Source organism: Rhyacophila brunnea, unplaced genomic scaffold, assembly GCF_057557595.1.
Source record: "Rhyacophila brunnea isolate RB1 unplaced genomic scaffold, BYU_Rbru_1.0 scaffold_3, whole genome shotgun sequence".
Lineage (NCBI taxonomy): Eukaryota > Metazoa > Arthropoda > Insecta > Trichoptera > Rhyacophilidae > Rhyacophila > Rhyacophila brunnea.
The window spans coordinates 53,679,672-53,694,137 of record NW_028232965.1 but is presented as its reverse complement, the minus strand read 5'-3'; the positions used below and the strand labels follow the sequence as shown (position 1 = coordinate 53,694,137).

At 31.3% G+C, this 14,466-nt stretch overlaps 1 protein-coding gene across 1 annotated transcript in view; it reads right to left on the bottom strand.

Moving 5' to 3' along the window:
* The window catches only part of LOC147068558 (neuropeptide CCHamide-1 receptor-like), a 146,544-nt gene that overhangs the window by 53,178 nt on the left and 78,900 nt on the right, over positions 1-14,466 (bottom strand). Inside the window, exon 3 of the mRNA XM_085952999.1 lies at positions 5,800-5,930. Coding sequence (XP_085809125.1) covers positions 5,800-5,930 — 131 coding nt within the window. The remainder of the gene's footprint in view (positions 1-5,799; positions 5,931-14,466) is intronic.

Genomic DNA, 14,466 nt, shown 5'->3' with positions numbered 1-14,466 from the left:
TTATTATTTATTATGATATAGATACTCCTTGTATGAATGACATTTGTTTCAAAAATATAATACATACATAATATTATGTCTCTTTATTCATTCAAATATTGCTATAGCGCGGTTATTTTAATAATGATTAAACTAAGTTTAAAACTTCGCCAGATTTTCAAAGTTACTTTTACGATTATAATCTGGCCGAAAATTGCTTTCAGTAAACTTTCGAACTGTTAAATCGTTCCAAGCATTAATTGAAAATATAAATCTGCCCACAATTTTTTTATTTATTTTATTTTTTTATTATTCCACAGCAGGGAGAATTAAAGTATATTATAGTAGAATCGTTTTAATGATAAGCAATAAAATATCGATTTAAAAGTATAATAATAAGGAATTGTTAAAGTTTTCATGTCGATTTCAATAATCCTCTAGATTAAAATGGAACATAATAAATGTAGTTGCTAATAATGTAATTTTTTATTTTTTATTTTAAATAAGATGATACTTTATGGTAAAGTTGTTCATCATTTTCCGTCAGATTCACCATTTGTAGTTGTTTGTTATGATTTCCAAAGTACTAAGTAAATTTTATATGGATACATATTTGATTAATGAACACAGAACTGTATTATGTTTGTTTTATTTTGTAATCTTGTATACTGTATTACATTTTGAGGATGAATATATTTAAATAATATTAATTTTGTTATTTATATGAATTTAGTATCTATAAGTTTTACGTCACTATTGGACAAACACAGTATTCGAGAAACGATTATTCAATTGAAATATTATTTTGTGAAACGCTTGATTGAAAGGTTTGATATCGACTAATCATTATATCTGAATCCACGACTAATAATTATTGTATTTGGACGACTACTTATTATTATTGTATTGCCTGTCTATGTATGTTTTTATGTTTATTTTTTTCTCTCTCTATTTTTCTTTAACAATTTTCAATAACTCTCCAATTATATTCAGTACAGAATAATTATTTCATCTAATTTAATTTGATTTATTATGTTTGTTGTGTCCGCCTGTTATTGGGACCATCACATATTATTTTTTCTAAATTATATCCATATCTATCTTTTGTGATTGATCCTGTTGGTTGACTTAAATAAATTTAAATATATATATGTATATATATGATATGTAATTAATACAATGTAATAAGTTCGAGTGATTGAATTATCGTTAAAGATATTTAATTATATATTATTTTGATAGATGTTACTATAACTACTTTTTCTTGGTTCATGTCTGACACCGCAGGACACTTCAAAGGATTCCTGTCTCTCGCCAGTCTGCACGCGTCTTCCTAGGTCTTGCCATCATTCCGTATAATACATATATATACCATGTAAATGAAAGTAAGTGAACTTTCAGGATCCCGAAATTTTGTTGACTTGAAGGAAATGCAGGCCATATTGAGACTATCTTAAGGCACGTCGTCTAGCTTTATCCAACGTCGCTCCTTCATTTTTAATTTAAGAAGGTATTGTATAGTCCACACTTTTATTTCCTTGTTACTCGTTACGTATCCACCACAAATACATTATGTACAACGTCCAATGTCATTACATAAGCGGTTGTTTTGAGCTTTCGTAAGCTCCCATGACTCGCTACCATAAACTAGCAATGTCTTACATACTTACTTTTACCTTTTTCAACGCACACCAAATAACCGTTTCAAAGATACGAGTATGTTCAGTATGCGATTGCTCTAAGCTTTTATAAAGTGTCATGATATTTTAAATTTATATTTACATATGTATATAATATTATCTGAGTGCCATTGATGAGGATCTCTTTTTGCCCCGCAAAACAGTTGTACACGACTTTCGTCTTTGATACATTTATTCCCAAGCCTACTCTGTCTATTTGGAACAACAAAGTGTATATAGATAGATGTATATTTGATGAAATTGTTCGCAGAGTAAAGTTAAGCTGGAGTACTTTTGGTCGCCTGAATAATGTCTTTAAAAGTATTCAACCAGTGTGTGCTTCCCGTAATCACATGTGTGAAACATGGACCCTAAGTAAAAGAAAAATCCAGAAACTTAGAGTAGCACAGCGTAGTATGGAAAGGTGCATGCTGGGCATAACGCGAAAAGATAAAAGAGGAACGACTGGATAAAGGAAAGGCAAGTATTTGCGATGTAATAGAGTTTGCTAAAAACATCAAATGGAAATGTGCTGGACACATAGCTCGAAGAAATGACAATTGTTGGACAAACTTAGTACAAAACGTCCACAAGGTAGACCTAGAGGCCGCTGGATCGATGGAATGATAAATTTCTGCGAAAGTACGTGGCAACGCAACGCATAGGTCCGAGAGAAGTGGAATCAGCTTAGAGAGGTCTTCATCCAACAGTGGATAGATTCAGGATAATGATGATGATGATATTATTAATAGACATCATGTGCGCATTTCCTAATATATGTTATAATACATAAATAAGTTAAATAAATAAACGATTATGTAGGTCAAAGTAGTAAATCGGTATTTCCTATTAAACTGGCGATTAATATAATACGCGATTAATATATTTAAATACTGATAATTGAACAACATTGCATTCGCATGCTTTACAGCGGTTTTGACAGATTTAATACCTGTGGCATTTTGAAACACACTCGACAAAGTTTACCAACATTAAACAAGTAATTAATTTTAGGATTTTACGGTTGCTTTCATGGCTAATAATATTATGATGTATGCACGGTAAAAAAATAATAAATTTGTTTCAGACTAGAATATCGGTTTGATCACAGATATGTCATGGACTGCAAGGCATTTTTAATGGATTGCCAATAATTACGAAATGATTTACTATGATGCAAAATTCGCGATCAAGATTTAGTTTTTAAAATATTGCACATTCTAACACGTGTTCAAGTATATCCCATAGTTTTCCACACTCGAGATATTTAGCCTGATATACCTCACCCAGTAGGGTATACCGGTTCCCATAAAGTTTGTGGTCCTTACTACATACCATCCAGATCGACGGCCAACTGCATAATTGTCTTCAGGTATTTCTATCCCAAGCTATCACTCCCTCTCTCCAATCGGTAACACTCCGCCTCTCTGCATCCCTTTGACGTTTTATACCCATTACAAGTCGAATGCTTATTTGACTTAGGTTTGCTTCGCTTTCATAAAATTATAATATTGACTTTTTCAATACCTTTCTTAACAATAAATTTACACAAAACCATACAAAAAGTTATAAGTATATAACTATTGTAAGTCGTTTATAGTTAATATCTAGGTAAGAAATAGTTGATTTCTATACTTAATTATGTGTCTGTATTATGGCATTTTATTTAGATGAGTGGGAGAATATAGTATAACTACTATTAATAACATTGAATATACTATAATATTAAACAACCTGAGTGACAATTTCTGTATATTTATTCGTTCATGGCAAGTTATTCACTATTCCCGTGCCATAGAAAACAATTTCATATGTGAACAGTGTATATTTAGTTCCTAGGCTAAATTAAACACTAGAAAGTTTCCGCTCTATTTCAAGTTCTATTGTGGTTTTGCCGAACAGCCTTATATACCTTGTACAGCCTTCAAACCGCTAGAGTGAATCTAAACAATCACTATTTAGACAAGCTTTCATCCAAATAATTGAGGAAAATGTTGCAATCAGAAAATTTGCCCAACGTAATCGTTGTACGTACTTAACTTTTGCTTGCTCTGTTTTATTAAGACTAACAAATTAATATTCCAAATATTTACTTTCAAATAGTGAATACTTCCGTATTGATATTGTTATAAGTTAAGATTGTTATTTTGTTTATTCAGAAATCGGTCGTTGTATTTATTGCATTCAAAAACTTTTGATTGAATTGTGAAAGTTTACGCATGCCAAAATCATTTCAATTTACCGATCCAGTGAATTTTAGTACGACCTTATTTTCATTTAATGTATATGCCACCATTTAACTGCATCTGTTTAGCATATTGTGTTACCTAAATCCAGTTCATTGTGATTTTATCAGCTTTCATGTCGCGTAATCTTACTATTTATTCATTGGTTTAACTTACTATTCTACGTTATTTATTATTATTTTACCATGTCCGATACTAATAAGATCATATATGAGCCTCCACAAAGTAGAGAGGTTTGTGTTAACAGATTTTGTTTTTTACGAGAAATGGATGTCAGGCACTTGCTCAAACTATTACCGTCCATACTCTGTCCATACTCTGACTCACATAAATTGAAAAACAATATGTGTGCTTGCCAGACCCAAGATTTAACCTGGGATCCACGACGTGATAGGCTGACGCTTAAGCCCCGCGGCCATCGTAGGTGATAGACTACTATAGTTTACATGAATCATAAACGGATCGATAACTTAAAAGCAAGAGCACTCTCTCGGAAAATGAAAGATATGAGTTCGAGTCCCACTTAGTCCAACTCTTTTTTAGGATTCAGAACTATTGGTTAATGTTTCAACTTTTAAGGTTTTCCAAAATCTATAAAAAAAACTATTATTTACTTTTAGTGTATGAAGTTCTTCTTAGGAGTGCATTTAACTAGTTTTCGTGTATATTCTTAAATAATAATTGTAGGTTGTCAACTTTGTATAATATAATTACAGCTATGAAAAAGATTCAGTTGATATTATTGTCCAATTTGTTCTTCTAATCTTAAGAAACTGGGCGTAATTGTTATTAAAGTATGGGTCGCAACGAACCACTGGAGCACAGTTTCACTTCGTGAAATTTTTCAGAGTATCGTTTCGTCCACAGAACAGATTAATAAATATAAATGTATAAGCCATTGCCACGGACCAAAGTTCTAAAAGTTATAAAAAAGTAGGTACAATGTAAAGTATTATTAAAGACTAATATCTCATTAGTTCACTGCATTAATTATTTTCCAATATATGACTATTTTTCTTAGAATTGACGATTTACACCACTTGAGTGTAGTATTTTTATTGTTTATAAAGAATAATGATCTATTATTAGGCTTTGACGATTTATTATAATAATATGCTATCCAGTGTATTGTTATTAATACGATAGAGTTTATACTAATTAGGTTTTTTACTGACACTTCAACTATTCATAATTTGTTTGTTGTATTTTTTGTGACCTTTGACTTAGATAGATAGGTAGATAATGGAGTTTTTACCTACTTTATTGTATTGATTTATTATATAAGCTAGAGTTAAGAGTGTTCTTTATCAGTGTGTGTTTGCCTTTGGGGTAAGTGTACACGACGCCTGAAGATGCCGAAAGGCAAAAACCGGGTCGCAAAAAACGACTTCAATGGAATAGTACAAAACTTAAATCCATTATAATTCAAATTCCATCAAGTAGCTTCGGTCGATAATATTAATACTAATTAATTTAGATTTGTCTGCTGTCTTTTTTTGCGACTACTCAAAACGATTCAAATGGAATAGTACAAATTTAAATCCATTAGAAGCTATATTATTTATTTGATTTTATTTATTTATGGTTTGCCACTAAAATACATCATTAACCTGAATAACAATATGTACTGACAGGACAGACTATACAAGACAGTGTGAGATATAGATATCTGATATATTATATGAAACAGTACGTGCTATATTTTAGAGCCAAACGAAAGCAAAATAACGTATAATGGTTTCTATTTCATCGAAAACTAGTAAATATAAATTGCATCACGGAGTCATAAATCAAAGGTTCATTTCCGGAATGGCGTTCGAAAGTCTGATTCAAAAGTTTTCCGCAGGAAGTGTTTTTAATCGAATGTCAAGCTATGCGGAGGCTGTATTGTTTACCTGAGTGGTGGGGTTGACTTGAAATACTCTGACGTAAGATCCGGCTGCCGCGGGGGCGGCGCACAGCATGGCAAGGAGCCAGATCATGGCCGCTGTCATTATCGTCACTCTGGTGGCTCTCCTTCCACCACCTAGAAAAAATGCGATGTCATCAGAAAAGTTAATATACATTCATACGTGACGTATTTTCTAAGGCTTTTATATTATATGTAATCAAATTGTTTTCTATTGAAAACACACAAGATTCTTAACTAAATACATAATTTGAGACAGCCTCAGAAACATAGCTACATATTATAAATAATCTATCAATCGTAATTTAATACTTTTACCATCTTTATATTATTATTTCTAGTTATACACATTTACATTTTTTTATAAAATCGACGTTTTTTTTAAATAAATATAAAATACGTAAAACTTCGAATAATTCAAAAGTATGTTGTTGCATTGGAAAAAACTTAATAAACTTATTAAGATAATATATGTGCTTAATAATAAAATGGTAACCTTTAACAAGTTCACATTTTATAACGTTTTTTTCAATTGTTAATTTATCTATGGCTTTAATATATAAATATTTTTCTTTTTAATGTTTTTTGATAAGTGCATGATTTTTTTAATAAACTATTTTTTATTCAACGAATAAGACACAAGATTTGAGAATGTAACATTCTATAATAATATATTGAATACACATAATTTGAAAACATCTCATTCATATACACACTAGAAAAATATTACCACAATATATCGTCACTGTTCTGGCAGAAGACACTAATATACTGAGTTAATTATACCAAAATGTTCCTTATTTCAAACTTTTCCGTCTGGAAACCTTCTTAATAAATAAACAGTTTTTATTTTAAATTCATCCTTTTAACGATTACTTATTAACTCATATGATAGACCATTTCAAAAATTTTAACAACTTCAAAGACAAATTATTCAAAACTAGTATTCTCCAGTTAGTGTGTTCTGCCAGCACAGAGACGATATACACCCGACGAGACTTGAACCTGTATTGCGCCAGTATGATTTTCCAATTATTAAAACTAAACAATGGAGTGATCTACAACGTCGGTTAGTAATTAAGGAATTAATTTAATATACTAAAACCGATTGCCAACATTATAACACAATTCGATAAGCGTTTCATGTAACAACTACTAGTTTAAATCGTCGTAATCTAGTAAGATGCCCGTAGCTTAATTGGAAAATCATATTAGCAAATACAGGTTCAAGTGCCGTCGAGTGTCGTATTTTTTTCTACAAAATGATTTTTTCTAGTATTTATATGCATTAGATGTTTTCAAATTATGTATATTCAATATATAGAATGTTACATTCTCAAATCTTGTATCTTATTCGTTGAATAAAAAAAATAGTTTATTAAAATTATTAGCAAGTCTAAGTACGGTATAAAAACTAAATAATGGAGTGATCTGCGACGTCGGTTAGTCAAATTTAATATACTAAAACCGATAGCCATCATTATAACGCAATTATTCGATATGTGCATGCATTGATTAATTAAAACTTTTTGTTATCTTCAGTGCCATTTATTGTATAATTGTAAATGTTTTTCTTCTGTAATATACGTAGGTGACACTTAGCCATAGCGCATCATGACATTTTGTGTGAAAATATATTATTTTATTTAATAAATTAATAAATAATAATCATAACTATTTCGTTTTTACAAACCACTGGTAGTTAAAGTCAATTAAGCTAAATGAATGAAAGCAAGAAAGATGGTCGTTATTTTTGGATCAACCTATATATATGTGAACAAACATTTTCGATCATGAACCTCAATAAAAATTCTTTACGATCAAATATCTTCAATGCCCATTTACAAGCAGTTTTGAGAATATCAACTCTCGCTTTCAGTCAAAAAAAAATCAATGGTCAGCACAGCATATACAAATTTAAATGATACACAAAAAGCAAAACAATTAACTTCGTTCAATAATCATATCCCAAATAAAGAAAAAGCACGAGAGGAGAAAAAATGACGTGAAAAATGGAGCTATCCCTGATCCAGATATGATAGTTTCATGCTTCGATTTGCAAGCAGTTCTTTCATAACCCTGTGGTGAAGTCTCAAACTTCTATTATACCAAATAACTTGCAACATATTTCACTATCTTTGATATCGCTGAGAAAAAAGGTTTTGTTGTATCTGGAACGAAGTGACTGCTAACAGAGGTTCTAATGAAATTGGTAGTTGTAATTATATACCATTACTTGAAAAGGGAATTCTAAATACGAATGTGCATTTTTGGTCCGATAACTATGCTGGACAAAATAAGAATAAATATTTAGTTGCGTTGTATTTATTATTGAAAACCGAAAATATAAAGTCTATAACGCAAAAATATTTGATCACGGGTCACACCCAAAATCAGTGGATACTGGATAGCGATGCACTCACTCATTGAAAAAGAAAAAAAGAGAATGCTAAAAGTACTCCAGTCTTCATACCAGCTCAATGGATACCCATTATAACCATGGCTGAAAAGAATGGTGAACCTTATAGAGTTAATGCAATGGCAACTGATGATATATTTGACCTGAAATTGCTGTCCGATGAGCTGAGACAAAATTATGTTATAACTACCGTAGGTACGATTGTAACATGGCAAGCAATCAAAATCATGCATTTAAAAAAAGAATCACTGTATAGTTTTTTCATCATTCATTTCATATTCTCAATAAAAATTCTTTACGATCAAATATCTTCGATGCCCATTTACAAGCAGTTTTGAGAATATCAACTCTCGCTTTCAGTCAAAAAATGATATATTAAAACCAATTTTAATGATTCTTCCTACAAAGAAATTAATATAAGGCATCGCATGACGGGTCGTCCGGTTTCCATGAATATGATAACCATACTGAACGCTTATAATGAACCACCAGGAATAACCATGCAGAAAAGGCAAGATCTTTTTACCCTATGCAAAAAAAATGATACCGATGAAGTACCACAATTTTTACAATAATTTGAAAGTCGCTAATAGTACTCAAGTGGAAAAAAATGATTTGGTTCACGAAGAGAGTGATGGAAATTACTCTGATTAATTCTAAATTATATACTAATTTTCATTACATAATGTGCAAGAATCTTTAATATACATATTTAAAAAAATCGGTAGGTATTTGATGGTTTATCTGTCCCAGTTATTTTATTATGAAATAAAAATTTCAAATAACCATTTTGTTTATTATTTTACTTGATATGCATAATATATTGAAGAGATTTTATGATGTTTCATATTAGTTTGTATTGTGTGCATGATGGGTTATTTGAAAATTTATCAAAATAGTCCAATTTTAGACTATGAGATTTCAAAAATACTACTAAAATATGTTTTCTGTATGATTTTTCAATATAATACTTATTTCATACAAAAATACATGCCTTGATACACATTGAGCAAGAAAATCGGCTTGGTACATACATTTTTAGATTTAGTTGAGAGGGTTTGAATCTTTGAATCCAATTATCTCAGAATGCTGTTTTTTGACTTATCATACTTTAAAACTAGGGGTGCGAATTTGATTAATTTCTTCTAAAATATGCACATAATATGTCAAAAAAATTGGACAGAATATTTTTTTTTAATAATTAATACGTTCATACAATATAGTTTACACACATCGTAGCATAATCAATTTGCTTTACTAAGTAAGCAAACTGCAAAATGCTTAATACGCCAAAGTTACTATAAACACGTAGTATAATATTATTGAGCTAAGTTTTGTATACTCCTACACCGATGGCAAAGTGACCCTGAAATATACGGTAATAATAATATTATCTCGTTATAGCAGTTATAATTAATATTTGACTACCTACTTTACAAAATACTCGTAGATTACATGTCAAAATTCGTAATAATTTCTCAATAATATAATAATAAATAATAGTTTAATTAATATCACAGGTGAGAATGAGTCACGTAAAATTTCGTTATAATGATCCATCAACTTCAATAATCTAGTATATATGTAGCTACAACTTTTCTTACGAGTTGTTACAAACACTCCATCAATTGTTATAAAAACTTAACACATAAACTTTGCACGAGATGAATGAATTTCAGGTTGACAGATCGTTGAAATAACACGTTGCGTAAACGTATAAATAAAGCTAATGTAGGTACCTAACATTAGGATTACTTGAACGCATGTTTACGTACGTAAAAGATAGATTATTTATTTAATGGAATGACAAAACATCTCAGACAGATTTTATACTAACATTATAACACTTTTATTCAATGAAATGTTATGTATAAATTCTGCTATCGGGTAAATCAGTGATCGGAAAACTTTTCAAGCATAAAAGTGTTGGTGTTACCACCGTAGTGTTCGATGTGTGGGTTATGGTGTTGAGGATGATGATGAAGAAGTCGATGATGTATGCAGGAGCGAGTTTTATTTGCAGCGTGACGATCGGTACAATAGTATAAATACAATGACAGTACATATTATCTACTGAGATAGTTACGAGCCAGGTAGTACATTTTGATAAACCATTATTCATTATTTATACAGTCAAAAAAACTACATAAACATTAAATTCCCGTACATAATTATATTGAACGAGTCAGCGGCTTACCATACGGGTAGCTTGTGAATTTTATTTATTATTACAGTCATAATATGATACTATGGGAAAGGATTATTCTACTAATTTTCCATTGCAATACCGTATTTCATATCGCCAATCAATCTGCTGATCCAGCTAAACAGTAAACTTGTTTACCGTTATATGTGTCGCTGAGAAATTATTATTGCGGTCGAATAATTTGATACATTCAAAAATAGATAGTTGATTGCTAATATACTGATAGCTATAAAAGTTATTTTTAAAAAGTCCCACAACCGCGATCTACCACATCTGTGTGATATATTTAAGAAATTATTGTTACTTAATTATAAAAAAACGTAAAATAACAAAAAAATAATTTTTCAAATCACAATTAATTGCAGTGTCTGTAGGTATATGTTAGTTAATTGAAATAGGGTAACAAATTTTACCATTTAATTTTATTAAGTTTACTATAAATACTATACAGCTTAGGCAGAGTTTATACATAAATTACTGCATATAAGACTGTGTTTAATATCAATTCGTAAGTAGTTAGTGGACGCCCAAATAAGGCACCTACCGATTAATGTGGACTAAGGAAAAAGTGCTTTTTTAGAATGACAATAATGAATAAATTACACCAGTTCAGACAGTATGTACTAGTTTTAATAATGGGAATATACAAAACATAGAGTTTTAAATAACTGCTAGCGATTTTCGTTTAAGAATTATCTTAAAGGCCGGCCACACGCTCATGCTTCACCACGGTGTTGCCTGTGCAAACCAGTTTGCGCAGGCAAACCCGTACGTGTGGACGGCAAAACTGTACACCGCGCAAACCAAAAAGTGCGGCCTGCGTAAAATTCAATTTGCTTGAAATTTTAATAGCGCAAACCGAGTTTTACAAGCCGCGCTGAGTTCGTCGAAAGTTACGGTCTTTTTTCATTCATACTTATTTGTTTTCGTTGGATTAAGAATACATTATATTACACATATTATTGTAGGTACGTTTTTTAAATTCATTAAGTTCTGCCTAAACAAAATCACAATAGATAAAAAAATATTATATCTATAAAATATCCATATGTATGTATGATTTATTTGTTTAATTTTAGATATTTTATAGGTAGACTAGTATTTTTTGACTATTATCTATTATGGCTTGGTTTTTGCAGGGTTCAATTGAATTTTAAAAACTAACCAATACCATCTGTAAATTGTAGTCTTATTTCAATGAAAACAAATACGTATGGCTGATAAAGTTTAGTGTGCACCATTTATGGCGGATCTTAACAGCGTACCTCCACCCTTCGCCACTAGTATATATTATATTTAAGCAAAAAATGCTGATTTATATGCGAGTGTATGTTTCTTCTCAATAGCCTCTCAATAGAAAAACAGTGTTTTCTCGACGACGACATCTGTCTTAACGTAATGAGGTTTGCGCAGTTTTACTTGTGCCGTGTGGCCATGCGAGAGTGCTTTTTTTTTGCACAGGCAAAACCACGCAGGCAAGTCGCTGCCGTGTGGCCGGCGCATTCAAGACATCGCTTTAAATACAAATATTTTTTTAATAACTGATAGTGATTGAATCATTGGTGCAAATGGCTATTTTAAGGGTTATATAAAATTGTGTAGATAACGACTCTTGATTATTATTAGAATTAAACATAATTTTGTTTATCCCGAATAAATATTAATATTTTCTATATGATTAGCCTTGCTAGCAAATCCCTTAATGAAAATATGTTCAATATGTAATCAACTGTCATACTTTTCTAACTGCGTTCTTTTAATACATTTGCCCTTAATTCGTATTACCCTTGGTTTATAGAATTTTAACCTTGGAGATCGTCTACTCTGATAATGATAATAACGATGATAATAAGCGTAATAACGCCATAGACAACTTCTCCCGCAGACAGATTCGCAAATAATATTAAAGAAAAATAATGATCACGCTGACAATAATATAGGAATAATATTAATTATTGTTTATCTTGTTTCACAATTACGAACAGAGGGATTAAAACTTCTCATTCAGAATAAATTATACTGGATTTTTCTCGTACCTTTTTACCGAAAACGCCACAGTAAGTGATAAAAAATAGTAAAAAAAATCGTGCAATAAAGTTTTTAATTATTTTTTGTTATTGCATCCGCGTTGTCGCAAGCCGTAGGCTACGCTTTCGGACCCAGGACTGATTAAAATGCATTTTATTTAACAATATTGTGAAGTTGACTCCCGCAAAAAGTCTGTTAATATAACCTCCCTTCTGTGGTGGCCTATTTATAACAGTCCGCTCAGTGGCGCACCCAGGATTAAATATTGGGGGGGCCCAAGGAGGAGAATGTAAATTAGTCCCATAGAATCTTTTCTTCTTCACAGTTTAATTTCTCGTTTATCGGTCTTTTGTCTATTGCATTCGGTGTACCTACACCATGGTCCCCACATCCTGAAACGGGCCCCCTACCTACCGCTAAGATTAAAAGCAGTGTGAAACACTACATTAACGTTCTTCAAATTGTGTTTCAGTTCAAATTAAGGGTACTTATACAGTGAATTATTGGCGATTTTTAATACATCTACTTTAATAATGGAGCTGTCGAGTATCGACACATAATAATCAAAAAATATATTGCACAAGTAATTGACAATGTTCAAGGCCATGAAGTATAATAGCGCCGCAGGCGACTTTTTTTACTATTAAAGCTAGTTTATGATGTGTGTTTATCTAGCTAATCTGGTCAACCTGACACGCCGGGCCGCCCACAGCCCGGGCCCCCAGACTAAAGCTCTGTCAGCCCTCCCCAGCCACGACCTACACCACTCCGGAATTCGGGTGGACACCGAGAATTTTTTGACAGTTGCATTAGGGATTGTGTTTCTTAAAAAAACTTACATTAGTGTTTCGAAAATTTTGTGTTAGAAATTAAAATCTAAGAATTTTTTCTAAAAAGGGTGCTGGAGAATTATTACAAATCATTTTTTTGCCGTGTCTTTATTTGTCTAAGCCCAAAGGTATAGTTTATTGGCTTTCAATTTCAATGTTTAAAATCATTCTGATAATTTTCATTTTTGGGGGGTGCCAGGGCCTCTGCCCCCCCCCCCCCCCTGGGTGTGCCACTGGGTCCGCTTAGAAGCGTCCACAGTATTTTTTTTTATTTGCGATAAGTTTTTTGCAGCGATCATTTTATTGTAAAGTGGTACGATAATGTGTTTAAACAGCTAATTAGCATATAAATCCAGATTAATACCATTTGCATGACTTGTCAAAAAGATTGGAAGACTTATTAATTCTGAACATAGAGAAACTCTTATATATTTTTTTATAAATGTAGGTATATTCATAATAGTTTCCTAGCCTTTTTGTCTGTGTATACTTAAACCTAATCTAGCGCTATAAGACCAGTCAATTGCATAATCGTCATTCATGAATATTTTTCTAAACTTCTTCTTCCCTCTGAAGTTAGTCACATTCAATCTCTTTGTGTCCCTCTTGAAATTGTCCATTCATTTCTTCCGAGGACGGTTCAGGAGCCAACTGCGTACTGGATTTTTTTTACAAGTCTTCTGGAGAGCTAGAGATCCATTTAATCTAACAATGTGACAGGCCCATTCTATTATTTACGACCTACATAATTATGTACATAACGCTACATATTTAAATTTAATTTTTATTTTATACCATCTAAATAATATAATTTGAAATGTTACTGAGTTCCCTGGTTTTACACTTTTACTAAAAGAACATTTGCATTTGTATTTCCAGCTAATTACGGAAAATATTTTTTCAATTGAAACTGCTTCAAAGCTCTAATCATACTTAGAAACTAGCGTAGCGATGAAATTTAATTATCTCGTTCACAGCTTTACAACAATCTTCATTGTATGAACATTGTGAAAGGTATTTTTTTTTAAATACAATTTCCGTTCTTGGAAAAATAAACATCTATGTTTTTTTAAACCGGTAAAGTACAACAGCTAACCATTTTAAACAGATATTTCAGGAATATAATTATTTTCTACTTGCCACCTCATTATGTATTGATAAAATATAATA